The sequence below is a fragment of the Cimex lectularius genome, unplaced genomic scaffold, assembly GCF_000648675.2.
Source record: "Cimex lectularius strain Harlan isolate CLEC.00 unplaced genomic scaffold, Clec_2.1 scaffold297, whole genome shotgun sequence".
NCBI classification, from domain to species: domain Eukaryota; kingdom Metazoa; phylum Arthropoda; class Insecta; order Hemiptera; family Cimicidae; genus Cimex; species Cimex lectularius.
Genome location: NW_019392866.1, coordinates 40,703 through 57,500, shown reverse-complemented (window position 1 = coordinate 57,500; position 16,798 = coordinate 40,703). Strand labels below are relative to the sequence as shown.

Here is a 16,798-nt window from a genome sequence, read left to right as displayed (position 1 = left end):
GGGGCGGGTGTGTGAGGACTGGAAAGTAAAAGTAACTTATTAGCGAGAATGGAGTGGGTTAACCCCCGCCCCGAGGTTGTTTGTATAGGGTGGTGATGTATAAACTATAAACGTATTGTAGGTCTAGTCATCAAGTGTGTATTCAGTTTTCATAGAGAAGCAGTGACGGATCGAGACTCTCAAATTACTGCAGTTGAAAAATACTCGTGAAAGACCCGGAAAAAGTACAAGCATGCAGAAGGCCGGCGACGACCAAAGCTATTTGTCTGCCACTAAACTGCCCACATCAAATATAAAAGTTTAATGTGTGTAAATAATTACTCAATCTATATAAAATTGTTTACTATTTCTAGCTTATAACACCATAATTTATTTTGGACTAAAGCAATTTGTTATTCCCGCATGATACATTATAGTTGTTTAGGTTTAATAAATAACATGACTTCTGAGGGAGGCTCCCTAAACTATATTTCACATCTTAATTTACAAGCTGATTTATCAGTTTAAATACACATTCTTACATTATTAGCGTAATAAATTTACAATGACAAATTATTTACAGAATTGTTGTTAATCGTAGTTGAAATTTTGGAACGACGGAGGATATTTTTTGTTTGTACTTCCTTTACAGCTCAATAACGGTTCGGGCCGTCGGATTGATTCCGCAAAAGGTTTAGAAAAGGCGAGAATACTAAAAACTACTTTCAAGAAAAAGCAATTGATAAGAAGCTTGCTATGGAACCCGTTTCTGATGACGGGATGCCGGAAATTTCCCAACATTCTCCTCTTTTCCTGTTAAGATCATCATCAAAAGAAAAAGGAGAGAGTTTTGTCTCTTCGACTCGGTAAAGCCTCGGCAACTAACATTTTGGACAGCCACGTCTTATATTTACCTCAGTCATGATTGAATCGGGTAGTTTTGACGATCTTCTTTCATTTCATTTACAGGCCGTTAAATTTTCAATTGATCATTTGTGAGTAATTATTTTCTGTTAAATTCTATTTGGGTTTAGGAAAAGAAACCGACACAGCATCGGTTTTATAACAACGATAACAAGACGAGAAAACATCTCTGGCATTCCTAGTAATCACAAGCTATCACTCCTTTATAGTTTGAACTTAAAGAAAATTAAAAGACAGCATGGCTTAAGGTATGGAAAATCGTTGTACAAAACCAGGTAGCTTGCCTATTAAATTCGTCTGGACAGACAATCATTCGAACCCGGAAATTGCCCATTTTAATGACTTTCCGCGGAAATAAAATCGACCGGGAATGTACGCCAATTAAAGCCCAACGCCTCGCCTCGTAATTAACAGGTGGCTTAATAATTTCAAGGAGTGGCCGAAAAATTCCGATGTCGCGGATGATCCAATGAGTGTCGACGGCCTTTGAGGGACGGCCTCCCGGCGGATCTCTGGGGGTCCGCCGGGTCCCGCTGCGTCCGCATCTTCTAGCGATAAAGCGCGCGTGGATGGACCCTCGCGGAGAAACGGCCGACCTGTAAATTACCCGTTCTCCGGACGACAAAAACCTCAACGGGCCCGGTACTGAGGTAGCCTCTCAAAACGATACAAGACAATGCTTTTAGTCACAGGCAAAAACCATAAACTTGTATCCGACGGCTCAATTAGGCACCCACTTAAATCCTTTTATTTCCAGTTTTCAACTAATTTTTACGACTTTTTTGATATCATTTTCTAGTCGGAGTGGTCAGAAAATTTATCTCCGAACCTTTTCGTTTTGTATATAGGTCAGCAATCAGTCGGACAATTGTTAATTTACTGAAAATACAAAAATTTGCTTATAGGATAATCTTACTTTAATGCTACCATAAATAACGATTTTATCAACGAATAACTACATAAATTTTTATCATTTCTTTCTTACAAATTTTGAAAATTATGATATGTGAGTCAAACAACATGTACGCTGATTAAATTCTAATCAAATTAATTTAACGATTTTTTAAACATCTTCTCGCAGCGTTGAATTTGAATTTGAACTCTTACCAAAGGATTCACTAAGTTCGAGGTCCGCTTGACCAATATTGATATTACAATTAATTAAGGTTTTTAGTTGAGATAAAAAAGTCAATGGCACGAGCGGGATCCGAACCCACGATCTTCGGCTTGATAAGCCGCTGCTCTACCACTTGAGCTATCGTGACCTCAAGTGGTAGAGCAGCGGCTTATCAAGCCGAAGATCGTGGGTTCGAATCCCGCTCGTGCCATTGACTTATATACAAGGACTTGTCTGTATAGTCTCCGCATTGGCACCTTATGGCATATGTATTGTCGTCAAGTGTTGTCACATTATTAACAGAAAAATCTAATGTTTCATTATTTTTCCATGAATTATCAGTTGATGGAACAATTTTTCATCGGTCAAAGACTGAAATACAAATTAAAGTTAAATAACAACATCAAAATGTAGATCGAGTTAAAGCTGCAAATTTTTATTGTCCATTAGGGAATCTGGTATGAACACGCAACAAACCTGTTATTTATGAGGTGATAGTCAAACCTATGTTGTCGTATGCGCCTGTAAAATAAATAAAATTTAAGTAATACAAAATAAATTTATACGCCTTACTCTGCCAGATATTTTCAAATAAAGTTACAATAAATTACAAATATGGTTTGGTTTGATTAAGAACTACATAAATAAGTAACACAATTTTTTAAACGAAAACAACCTTTACGAACACTTTATGCACGTCCATTGATAGATTCCACCATTCTTTAAACTATTTCGAAAAAAACAAACGACGATACACAGCAAATGGTCTGTGTCATACATATTGGAAAGGAAAGTTCAATGAGGACACCTATCTGAACCCTTTTGCCTAAAACGGAATTGTCAAAAGCGTAGATCAAACAATATGATCGTATCCCGGAACAGGGGCGGGCTACAAGTAAAAGCCCATCGTGCAAATTGACAGCAGAACTACAAAACCTAGGGCATTGTAGGACTAGAATGAACTGCTGACTAGACGCTGCAGACTCGGAACGGCAGAAAGAAGCCTGCGTTAATATCAGGAAGTAGAAGAAACAGCGGAACACTCTGTTGGTGCGAAGGCCAGATTCCTACTTTTGGGAGAGGATAAGCCAACGACTAAAAGATACACAGAAATAGACACAAAGATACAACAAAGCTTTGAGATATGATAAAACGTCTCAATCATAACGAAGAGCTCTATACAAAAATGGAGATTGCACCATAGACCAATCTTGTCATAAAGAGACTCCTGCTATCCTTAACCTTACATACAATACATTTTGATTATTCAACTTAACCTACTCGACAAGATCCAATTTTATGCGATAAAACCTTAAGTTAAATAAACTTAACATCATGGCAAGAGGACGATTGATTTCCAGACCTTAAGACCTCAAGACCTCAAGTTTAAGATTGCAACATAGACCAATTTTGTCATAGGTCATGGCAAAGTTAACATCATGGCAAGAGGACAATTGATTTCCAGACCTTAAGACCTCAAGACCTCAAGTTTGAGATGGCACCATAGGCCAATTTTGTCAGGTCATGGCAAAGTTAACATCATGGCAAGAGGACGATGGATTTCCAGACCTCAAGACCTCAAGTTTGAGATTGCACCATAGACCAATTTTGTCATAAAGAGACTCCTGCAATCCTTAACCTTACATACAATTCATTTTGATTATTCAACTTAACCTACTCGGTTTAGCCTAAGAAGAATAATAAGAATAGTACATTTTGATTATTCAACTTAACCTTAAGTTAAATAAAGTTAACATCATGGCAAGAGGACGATTGATTTTGTTTGCTCTATTTTATCTGTTTTGCAGAAATATTTTTGTCTGCTATTTTGTTCATTGTCTTAGAATAGTTTAAGCACATGGTATAAGTCTAAGTCTATATAGTAAAATAGTCTACAAGTTGATCTAAATTACTCACAATTACACGTTTACTGAACAATGTATCAATTCTTTAACTCTTTCAATATTTTATGAATGTAGCGTGTTTTCACAAAGTCGTTTGCCAAAATCCTATTGGATCCTACTCATCATACATCCTGATGTAGTATTTTATGGTCGTTTGTTTTTGTTTTCGTCCCGGAAGATATTGGGCGCAGGACGTGCCATATTCTTCGTCTATTTGAGTAAATTTCCCGTCACTTTTTGACATCCTTCGGAAAGATTTGTTGTTTTGATGGGCAGGTGCATCTTCTCGCATAACGTCTCGAGCGGAAAATTTTTCGAATAACCCTCCGGCTAAATATATCAGTTCAACGTTCCTCTCTCTAAAAATGTATCGAATTCCGCCTGGCAATCAATCATAGCATCGTGGCCGCGGCTTCAAATTAAAACAAAAAGTCTTCTCTTCTAATATAATCTATTTCATAACTGATCATAGGTTGGAGAAAATACGATAAGATTTGTGTGCGATGAAGACTTGTTTTTCTTCTGTAATCCAATTGCGATTTAAACAGTTCCAAGAGTAGAATAGAACAGAATAAATTTTTATTTGTACATGTGCACAACAATGTATACAATAATTTTGACATTTCATTATGGCTTCCTACTATTTACACTAATCATTTTTTTATACAAATCGGTAAGAGAAATTCCATAACAGTTTGTGGGAAAAAATTTATGTTAACAAAAAACCACAAGCAGAGGGATGAAATCTATATATAAATTAAATAAATGCATATAAAAAGTGTAGATGAGATGTGAATAAATAAATTAATTAAATAAATAATCAAATACATAAATAGGTATATAAATATTCTTATTACTATGAATTTGATAACTGTGACAAGTTTATAAGCCAGGTACAATGTGTTTTGTTTCCAATTTGCATTTGTTGGATATGCACCTATGGATCTGCAAATGGGATTTGAGGAGACTCTCATACGCCTAAAGAATTTGCAGACCGCATCGTAAATTTCCTCCTCTGCCCATTTCATGTTAGTTCGTTCGTGTAGGTCTCTCAATCGATAATATCTGGGAGAGGCAGTGGCTAGCCGCAGAAATTTATTTTGAATTACCTGTAATTTATTGAGATTTGTTTTACAGGTAAAATCCCATGCTAGGCATGCATATAGCAACATTGGTTTAATAAATACTTTATAAATTAGTAGTTTATTGTGTTGGCTCATGCCAGACACCTTTCTGAGCAATGGAAAAAATGTTAGTATAGCCGCTTTCCCGTTGCCAAGAAGATTTCTTGTGTGAGCACCAAAATTCAATTTGGTATCAAGAGTGATCCCTAGATACCTCACGGTTTTTAACCACTCAAACGTCTTCCTTCGGGTAATATATTGTGGGAAAGCAGGGGCTTATTGAATTGAATAGCACACAACTGTTTTTGGAAGAGTTAATTTTTAGCTTCCATCTAGTGCAGAACCGTCTTACTCTTTCCAGCTCCTTATTAATGTTTTTTACGTTCGCACTAATCCTCCAGGATGAACTGTAAAGCGCGATGTCGTCGGAGTACAAAAACAGCTGGCAGGATTTGAGCGTAGGCAAAGCATTTAAAAAGATGCAAAAAAGTGTAGGTCCCAGAATTGAACCCTGAGGCACACCTGCTTTGATGGCAAAAGGGGAGGAGAGAGTATTATGAAGGGCTACTCGAAAATACCTCAAGTGAAGGTAACTGTGTACGACCTTGATAATGTCATAAGAGTATTATAACCAATACCTCATTTTTCCGTATAATCTAAATTTGAGACGATTTGCATAATAAGAACAAGCTGTCAAAATGGAATCGTCTATTTGAATGAATTGAACTTTTCTTCAACGCCATTTACCGCCTCATTGGCATTCATCGGCTACAAGAACGTTTTGATAGCTTTTCGGACACCAGGGCGTCAGCGGTAGCATAGGACGTCATTAATTGTAAAACTATCCTTTTTATTCAAGTTATTTACGAACGTAAACAAGGTACATGTAAAACTAGCGATACAAAGAACTTTCGCTTTGTTATTTTATCTTTACATCGTAATATATCAAGATCTGCCCAAAAATTAATCAATAAACCACAGTCAATAACTTTCTTTTATGCGATTCCATTACTGTTTTAACCTTTTTACTTCTATTAATGAAATATCCTCTACTTGAATTTATTTACTGTTAGTAATAATTCACTTGTTTATTTGCTTGCTTACTTTTCTATTCTTTCTTTTTTTTAGCAGTTCTACTGAGATCTTCGGTAAACGTTGGCCAAGTGAAACTAAAAGGGGTGACGACCTGCATGTACCTCTGCATGAACGTCTGTGGATTGCCTTATGCATCGGTAAGCGATCTTAAGTTTTTTTTATTGAAAAAGGTTTTCTAGCGTTTTTACAATTACCCAGAATCACATCATCTGGAGTTGATGGCACTCTAGGGTTAAACGTAGGTCTTATCTGTCCTTATCATCTGAGTACTCTATACACCTAGGTCATTTAAGTCTCCAAACGCATTGAAGTTTTAAAACATAATATTCACAATCTAGGATGATGGAGCACAAGATATCAATGAATGACCCATCATAAGATATTGAACTAATCAAAGTCCAGCTGTTGGCACTCACGCAATGCTTTCATAGTGATAAAAGTAATTTAAGTAAAAATTTTGAAAAAATCAATGGAAGATCATATCATAACTTGAAAAATCTCCTTACAGTACCTTATCATAGTTGATGGCGTTCCTACTCGCTCTCTATAAGGAGCCAAACCCGGTTGGGTTCTATTGAGCAACGTTTCCCTAAGGCGAGTAAACAGGCTGAAACATTTAACCTTTATTTCCTTTCATTCGTAGACAGTTATTCTTTGAACACTCCTCATCCTATGAACAAATTATATGACATATCTAAGTAAAGATGTACTCCGTCGAGAGTGACACGACACGCAAGAATGGCACAATTACACAGAAGACAAACACTTTGAGCACTGAAGATGATCTCAATAAAAATCGAAACGTCGGCACGAAAAAGAAAATGTTTTTCTGAAACCTACATCACACCAGACCGCATCTCACGATTTCTAAATAAATATCGATTAACGGTCACTAATCACCACACATAGTTATATATCTTTGAACATATGAGTATTTGATATGCCATCACCATCCCATAACCAAACTATACAACCAATATAAGTAAAGGATTGATGGGGGATACTTAATATTACGTTGACGGACAACTCAATTTATACTTTCAAAACTAGAAAATTATTCTCAAGCACGGTTCTCAAGTCTACTTGTAAAACGTTTTCGGTACGTTCAATCCATACTTTCATGATGAAATGTCAATGGATCAAATCAAAACTAGAACAGTCTATTAAGAATTCGGTTTTCATGTATGTTGCCATCCTGCTTGCTTTCTACAAGGAGCCAAGGTCAACATCGGGCGAGGTAAACTGTCGTCTATGATCTATAAACAAACTATATAACCAATATAAGTAAAAATTCATAAGACACTTGATATTTCTTAGTCTGCACACAGAGATTATAAATGCTACATTTTCTTAGGGTCTAGGCGATGATGTACTTGTCGTTTGACTATCATACAGTTATATATTTGGGCCTATATATCCTTGCTATTTTGGTCTATGAGACACGTTTTGGTTTCTTACTTTCCTACAAGACTCAACAATGTCGATGGTAAATGACCATGTTAAATGACAATGAGGAATCGTAGGGCAACATGTAATGCACTAAAACTTTCGTCTGTTGTGTTTGAGCTATTTTTTCCTTGCCTTGAGTTGCGGTTTCCTCTCCTCCCTTAGATCTCAAAGCTCTATTGTACAGGTCTAAAAATTTCAAAAACTATGCCGGAATTTAAACCCGAGACCGCTAGTGTGGCAAATGTGAGAGTCGTACGGATCCATTCGGTCACTGCGGTTCTTCCAAGCAGCTATATTTTTAATTTTATGAATACATTTTATTATGCAAGAGAGGAGGAGTAACACATTAGGTACCCACAACAACCCTAATCACTTTTCTCACTAGGGATGGCATCGTGTGGCCATTGGTTCTTCAGGCGTCTATGCGGATCATCGGGATTGGATAGAAGGTTTTTGAGTAGGTGGTGGGTGAGTGGACAGGATCGTGGAGGTCTGTACCGACTTCTTGCGGTTTCGAGGATTTAAAGGTCCGTTTGCTTAGTAAGGTTGAATGCGAAGTAGGGAGCATATTCGAACGATATGTTTAGATAGGTTGAAGTAGTATTGTGTACTTGAGACGGTTTTTTGTAGTGAGAGTTTCGAGTTGTTTATTGACTTGGCAAATTGTCATATGTCAATATCACTTCTTATTATTACGATGTGCTAATATATGCTTATTTCTTCCGATCACAATACTGACACTGTGGCCAGCACTTTACCTGGAGGACACAGGCTAAAAGAAATCGATCTGCTGTCATGTTGTCTTTTAAATAGTTTGTATCGCCTGTTCAATTCTATCCTTTTTCGACGACTGTGCCAAGTAAGATCTAGTAAGTAAATCTAGGTTTCTTAATATTGGAGATGTTTTTTTTTTTTTACTTCACACACTATCCCTCATTTACATTTATTTAACTGAAATGTGGTGTTCTTAAAAACAGATCATTGTGAGGGGCTTTACAATGTGGTTCATGAAAGAAGAGGCCACTTAAATATTTAGAATCAAGTAAACAAATTATGTAGAAATAAAACCATATATAATCATTAATTAGTGTCAGTCATTTTTGAAGAAATATTTCATTATATCAAATGGAATGTTTCTGAATGCCTTTTGACCCTCATAAAAGAAAGAATTGCTTCATTTCAAGTAGAGTTGATTGCCTACAAAGTGTGTTGGGGGCAATTTGGAAGATTCACGTTAGTTTCACCTCGTTGATTTCAAAGGAACCGGACGACACTGATATCTTGTTTATGTCTGGTCACGAATATGGCTAATTATCTATCATCTTTTGAGCAATTTGAACCGTAAAATTGCCGTGATCCCAGTGTAAATGAAACTAACGGAACTGGTTCAACCGAAGGCGAAATTTATTGGCGCATCTCTGGATTAGCTGGATTTCCAGGGATCGGTAAGCGAACCTCTTACCGTACAACGCAAATGAGAAAAACGTATTTTCTGCCATGGGGTTGTCGAAGATAACGCGGTTATACAATTGTTGTCAAAATATATACATACAAATTATGCTAACCAGAGAACCAATGCAAGAATTATAATCCTTTTTAAGCAACATTATTAATGTCTTTTTGTATATTTTTAGCTCAACCTGCCTCAATTTCTGTTAGCTTGCCAATTATATGGAAATAAAGGTACTGCCTTGTATTTTTATCCTTCAGATCCCCATTGAGACTGCAGCTGTGTTAATTAATATTAATTATTAATACTATTAAAATTAATTAATAATAATTGCAATTAATTAAATGTTAATTAATACTCTACACAAAAATCATAACAAACTTTGACATTTAAAACTAATCTATTTGCACTTATTGTTATTAATGGAGCTTTTCAATTTGTAGAATAAAAATTTTCCAAGTTTCCTGTTGCATTTTTGTTTAACTTAAATTGACGAGATTTAAATTTGTTGGAATTGTTTGAACACACTTAGAAAATATAATTGAGCCAGTAAAACGAGGCAAAATCTTGCGTGGACAACATAACTTATGTTTTTGACTATTCGATATATGATTTTTACAAACGGGATTAATATTTTAACAAACTAAGAAACTAGACAATTTGGTTTATAAGAAAAATCTGTTTTGAATCGAGATTGTAAACAATGATCAAAAAACCTGCAAAAACGATTCTTTCCAAATTGTTTGTTGCTTGGTCAGATACTTCTTGATAGATCGTCAATAAAAATTAGATTAAAAGATTAGATTATTTAAAAATTAGATTATATTTATCCCCTTAACCTATGTATGGTATTTTTAAAGTCAGAGTGAGTGGAATTTTTTACTACAATGTTTTTGCTAACCGTCTCAATTTTCGCTTCGCTTATATCTTTAAGAAGGTCAAATGACATCAATTCGGGATTAAATATAATATAAGGCTAGCGAGAAGTGATTTTATTAGGATATTAATTAAATTATGTATATTTACGACTGAAATTTATTGCTCTTCTGGATGGAACGTAAGGAGGAAACAGGTCAAGAATCAGACAGTATTTGTCTATAAATTTGACTTTTTTGCTTTTTATTGTACTGTCTTTTTTTAATTTAGAAAAAAAATCGTAAAATACAGGGATAAACGTCTTCATTTGTTGAAGATCTAATATTTTCTCCTCAAGAAACAAATCCGAAGATTCGGTTACTTTGTTATATTTCTGGATAAAATATATTCAATCCGGTTATCAACAGGTGTTTGTAGGTGAACTATGTGACATTATAGATTTTAAACTGAGCTCGGGTACAAAAAACACGTTTCTGTAATATAGCCGTTATAAAAGGAGAAGTGTAGTGAATTTCAAGTGGCGAGGCGAGTTTCATCGGCTTGTTGTGTATTCTGTATACAAGGTATAATTTATTCCTTTTATTTCACCGATATTTTTTTAGATTTGCCTGGGCGCGGCAATTTGAGATTTTTATCTTTGCCGAAACTCCTGTCATGTCATGTTTTCGTCTGTCTAATGTAAGTAGGCTATTCGTTTGCATGAGGGCGGCCCGGGAAAACTCGGCTCTGACTTTTACAGTCGAACAATTCTTTATAGTTTATTGCACCTTAAAAACAAATAGGCCTAAATCAAAATGTTTTGGGACGGCCCGAGCCGGGAATAATCGAGGTGGCGTTAATCTAGCCGGCTAAGTGGCCTCGCCCTCGCCGCGATGGGGGACCTGTCAAATAAAACAGTCGTACGGCCCCTCACAAAAAAAAGCACCACTGCCCTTTATCTAATTTGTCCGCAGGGATGTCCTCATCTGCCCTCTGATCCTTATCGTAAAAACTGCCGCGAATAAACACCAAGATTTATGGCCTCTCTATACGAGCGAAAGGGCGTGATTTTATGGAGCGGAAGGGTGTTTTACTGCAAAGGCCTGTTCACCGGCGACCTTCCTGGTAAAACGGCACAACACATACAGAATTATTCATTAGACAGCAGTAATAAATATGATTAATTCACAAACTCTCGCACACGCTAATACAATGAAGTGCATTTCATAAATAAACAAAATTATATTTTATGCTTTGGTCGTTCATCTTTTTAGAACTCCAGGCCTCTCTGTTTTGGTTTGTTTACTTTTACATTTTTACTTCTGAATATGTTTGTTCTACAGAACTAGATAATATATTCAATTGAATTGAATAGGCTGACTAAAAGTGGTTGGCCTGTGTATTCTTTCGTTGCTCGTGTCCTTTTTTATGTTTCTACAGAACAAGATTTTTATTTGTTTGGGTTATAGCCGGCTAACTTCTTAATCATTAGCCTTTCCTTTCAAAGCTTTTCTTGTCTTTCTCGCTTCTTTATCAATTCTACTAATTTCTCTTTTGTTTTTCCAGCCAAGTTATGACCAGGCCAAATAGTACATTAAACGACTACTCTCTCTTTTCTTTATCGAATTATTAGACTCTCTGTACCTAATGGCATAGTCAATTCTCCATAAATTAGCACCAATAAGAACAAACAAACTGAACATAAAACATTAAAAAGCAGGTTAGCGTTTACAATACCGCACAGTAGTCGCCATTCCTCCCCTCTGTTGGGATATTCCCTACAATTCACGCTAATAAATTACATTCACATCTCAGTTCGTGCAAACTCAGTATACTCGATAGTTCTCGTGGTAAATGTGGCTCAGCTCCTACATTCAAAAATAGATGCGATCCATTAAATAACACATGTCATACATAAATGTACAAAAATCTATGTGTAGTTCAAAATATTTATGGTCCTGAGATATTGTAACCGATCTCTTCTGGTGACTGCTCCAAGGTTGCGCATAGGTTATTTGCTATGTTGTATTTAAAACTAGATATATACAGATAGGATGACCAAAATGTGGGAAAAACGACCAAACTACACATACGTTTATCCGTAAATATCAAGAGGAAATTTCACAAATTTTATTTTATTACGCAACTTTCAGATATAGCTAGATCGGTTATGAATCGTATTAGTACTAATTGTATTTATAGATTGATATATATTTGTAATAGTCTCAAACGCAAAAGATTCATCTTAATCAGGCTCAGAATTAGTCCTACGCGGTTGACTCACGGCCACTTACTTTTGGGCCAAAGACCGCGTATGTGTCCGAAATGCAGAGAAAGGTTGCGCGATGTGTCCCACTTTATTAAATGGTAGGTATCATTCTTGATTAAACATAGAGAGTATGAATATATATATGAGATATGAGAATTATGCTCGAGTTTTGGCAAAGGACTTTTGGGTACTTTAAACCGATTTTTGGAGAGAACTGATGTATTTTTGTACAGATTTATACAGTTTTTTATTGCAGGTAATTGTATTACTGAAATACATACATCAAGATTGTGAAACATGCTTTATGCGCTAACTGTTTAGTGAGAATGTATTTATAAGCGTGACCGTGTGTAGTGCCAGAGCTTCGATGGTGGAATATCAACCCTCAATTAGATTGATTAGATAAGTACATTACATAAATAGTCGGAATTACATGAAAACGAATCTATTTTATTGTAATTCAGAAATAGTGAGATGCGGTCTGGTGTGATGTAGGTTTCAGAAAAACATTTTCTTTATCGTGCCAACGTTTCGATCTTTATTGAGATCATCTTCAGGGCCTGGGATTTTNCCTGAAGATGATCTCAATAAAGATCGAAACGTTGGCACGATAAAGAAAATGTTTTTCTGAAACCTACATCACACCAGACCGCATCTCACGATTTCTGAATAACTATCGATTAACGGTTACTAATCACCACACACCTATTTTATTGTATTAAAAATAATTTAAAGATTATATAAAGTTTTTTGAAAGTAAATCTGTAACTAGATCAATAAAAATTGACATACATATCCGTGACATATAATACTTCAGTTAATTTCAACTCCCGTGACATTTATTTCCGTTAGTTTCAACGAAGAAAGATCCGTAAACTTGACTTTCATCCACTAATGACATTTTGGTTGACCGCGTGAAATTGTTATTTCCAACAGAGGAGCAATCACGAATCGATAAATCAAACGATATTCATCACTCCCAACGTCTCATTACGGTGTCAAAGTAAGTCGGGCAGTAAGATGATCTATTTCACTTTGTTTGATTGATCTAAGAAAGATAAAACATTTTTTATCTCTTCGGATTATGAACTGTGGGTTAATAACAAATAAACACCAAGAATTTGGTTGGTTCTCTCACGCTCTCTCGTTCTCATGCTCTCTCTTTCTCTCTCTCCTTCTCACACTCTCTCTCTCTCTCTCTCTCCCTCCTTCTCACACAAACTCACTCTCTTTCTCTCTCTCTCTCCCTCTCTCCCTCTCCTTCTCCCTCACCATCTCTCACTCATTCACCCACTCACCATCAACCATCTTCTCTGATTTCTTTTTCTTTTCTCTTTCTTTTTATAGCCACATCTATATATACATTTATACACATATTTGTTCTATGTATCTGTCGCTGCGTGTGAACTGTCAGTCACATTTATCTATATCTCTTTCTTTTTCTATTTGTTGGTCTTTGTCTTTATATATCTTTTTATTAACTCTGTTGTTTTTTTCTTTTTTTAAATATTTGCCCATCTCTTGGTGCAAATAAGCTGTCAGTATCTTTTTTAACCAATCTTCCTATATATTTCGATGGGCAAGCTTTGTACCCTGGCAGGAGACTTACTTTATTGTATGTTTTAGTAGGAGCGTAAGATTTTATAAATAGGCATGTTTTAATGGATGACATAAAAATGGTCATCATGAGTTTAATTTTGACCCTCCATTTATCTTTTTTGGGTTTATTGACTTGATAATATTTTTATACTAGCGTTTTAAGTCATAGAAATTTTCTCTTTTTACTGTTTGCTTCTCTGAACGTTAAGTAAATTTGTTTAAACGTTAAATGTGATTAATATATAACAACACAACAAGGTAAAAAGCTTAAAAATGTAAATGTAGAAAAAAAAAGGCTACTGCTAAGAATTTTTCCCGTGTACGATTAGGTTAAACGAGAACATAAATGTACAATCACTGTTGATCAGAAAATATAGTCACAAATTTAATATTTTCAACATGCATAATGAAATATTGGAGGTGTTTTGTTTACAAATTTCCGTGAGGAAGAATTGCCACACAAAAAATTTAGGTTATCCCAAAAAAGAATTGAAACTGATGAATACGCTCGGGTAGCGTTTAAATATTCAATAAGCGTCTAATTAGGGCAAAGAAGTGAAAATTCTTCACGTTATAATTGCGGTTCGACAATTTAAGCGATTTTGAGGAAATTGGATCACGCGATTTTTTAAAAGACGCCGACAGAAACCCCCGTTGGCGATATTTCGCTTTTTAAGAATCGCAATCCGACTGGATTTTCGTTTCACAGTTAAAAAAGCGAAAAATGCACCAATTATTTCACATAGAAGCCAGGCTGGCCGTTCAGATTTTCAGGATGCCTATTACTGTTTCCGCATAGCATATTTTAAACACAGGGGGAGGGACTTTTTTTTAATATTTCTAATCTTTGGTACTTGTGTAAGTCTAATTAGGAGAGTTTTTACAGTTGGGAAGAAGGATTTTTCCAAAATGGCGTCACTACATTAACATGCATCTATCTGTAATCCAAATTTTTTAAGTACTAACTTAAATTATCTTTTCTCGAGAGGACCCAGTTATCAAATCTTTCAACGGAAGATGTTTTCCAAAGTTCTGTGCTTTAAATTCCAGTCTTTAATGATTTAAAACTGACTTGTTGCACACGCTCATTTGTCAAATCAACATAATACAGTTTTTGTAATATTGATTGCGCCAGATGGAAAATTTGATTGAAATATTTTCTTCTATTGTTTTTGAGTTATTCAAACGTGTTTTGGCATTGCGGCGTCTTCAGTGAGGAACTACCCATCATAAACCCTAACCTGCACTTATTATAATCCAAATATTTAAAAAAGTTTTTTTATTATTTTATAGATCCGGACGATTTATAGATAGGACCGGAACGGATTAAATTGGGAGAAAGCACAATCCGACCTTACGGGATGTACACAAAAGTTAAGGAGATATTAGAGCTTTCTTTTTAAAATTGGTATTTTTTAAAATGCTAGAATTACTACTGCAAACCAACCAATAGTTGTCCAAATCAATATTATTCAGTTTTTGTTTTTGTTTTTTAAATTGAATCTTACAATTCGAAAGTTCCACTCTTTCTTCAATCTGTAGAAATTTAATTCATTAACATTATTGTAAACTACAGACAATGAGGTGTAATTTGTACAATGCGCATACGAAATGAAACCATTTAGGTAATTATTGAAGTATTGTATGACACACAGAAATAATAACATACTTTCGTAAATAAATTAAATTCCTGCTCTGTGAAAATAATGGGGTCAGAGGGATTATGAACAAAAAAGTCTAAACAGGAAACTTCTTATGTCTCGGTGTATATGGAATAGAGAACGGTACTAAGGATGCCCCCTTACGGAACATCTTCTTCAGCATAGTTCATGGAGGAGGAGGATGTTTCAATTCGTTCGTAAAATACCTACCTGCCAGATTAAATGACTTATTTTATTATTATTGCAGCCTGGAACCTCCTGATCGTTTTGCTACTTGCATATCTGCTGGTTCTGAATTTTTTCATTTTTGTTTCATTTTTTCATTTAGTCCTAAGGGGGAAACCAATAACTTAGAATTCAAAACCACCACTGAAGATGGCGGATGCCGAAATCCTCTGACAGATTATCATTTTATTCTTTTTTAAAAAGATAGTTCTTATTCACAGTTAGTCGTTTTCAACGATCCCGATTTCGAGCTTATAGCCCATCATCGGGTTGAAGGAGTTTACAACCACGTCTCTCGGCATGAATTGTAAACGAACCACGTCAAGAGACGTTGATGAGCTATAAGCTCGAAATCCGGATCGTTCAAAACAACTAACTGTGCGTAGGAACTATATTTTTAAAAAGATTGAACAACACACTCACTCCACAATTTAATATTTCTATATCATTTTATTGTTTCACTACCGTCAACACTACTCACTACAGTTAAAATAGCTTTTCAGAGTTGCAAGTAAATTGTAATTAATCGCTGTTGTTTTTCATAGTAGTAAGTCACAGGCAAAGTTGAGGCTGGGTGTTGGCCTGCGAGTCGGTGAACTCATGCTGAACCGGCATTGGGTCACGTATTGGGTCCTTCTTTCCCGTATTTCTGAGCCCTTAAAAGGACATGAGGATCTTTGACATACGTACCTAGCCTTTCAGAACCTTGCTAACCATCCCTAAACTTATTGGGTCCACTGGGGTCATAATGTCGTTTAACATTGAGGTTCTTTAGCGTGCGCACCTGCCACATAGGCCTTCTCACACGTTTAGAATCTCAAGTTAGTAGCGACTCACCTCCGCGCACGGAATATCTGCTTATTCCGTGCGGTTCGGTGTAGTAGTACAAACTAATCGACAGACATACTGACTTCTCCCGCTTGCAATTTCCGAGGGGGGTGGGTTAACATCGTGCACTCAACCGCTCGTAAATGGATACCCAAAACACCCATTTTGGGTGGACATCCACCAAGTCTCCCATGCACTCCCTAGATAGAGAAGACAACTCTATCTCCCTGTATGTAGGGGCTCCGCTAGCGTCGAAACCTCCGGATGCAAATAAGGCAAAGTTTAAAAAATATATAATACTCTAATATCAATAAAAATC

The 16,798-nt window shown here is 35.8% G+C and overlaps 1 protein-coding gene across 4 annotated transcripts in view; it reads left to right on the top strand.

The window, feature by feature from the left end:
* Positions 1 to 16,798, top strand: part of LOC106665308 — a 131,631-nt gene that overhangs the window by 99,913 nt on the left and 14,920 nt on the right. For 2 of the 4 annotated variants that reach the window (XM_014391638.2, XM_024228864.1), the window contains one exon: positions 6,180 to 6,280. In XM_014391638.2, the coding sequence (XP_014247124.1) occupies positions 6,180 to 6,280 (101 nt within the window). Of the gene's footprint in view, positions 1 to 6,176; positions 6,281 to 16,798 lie in introns of all 4 variants that reach the window. The other 2 variants (XM_014391637.2, XM_024228865.1) reach the window with 1 other exon arrangement.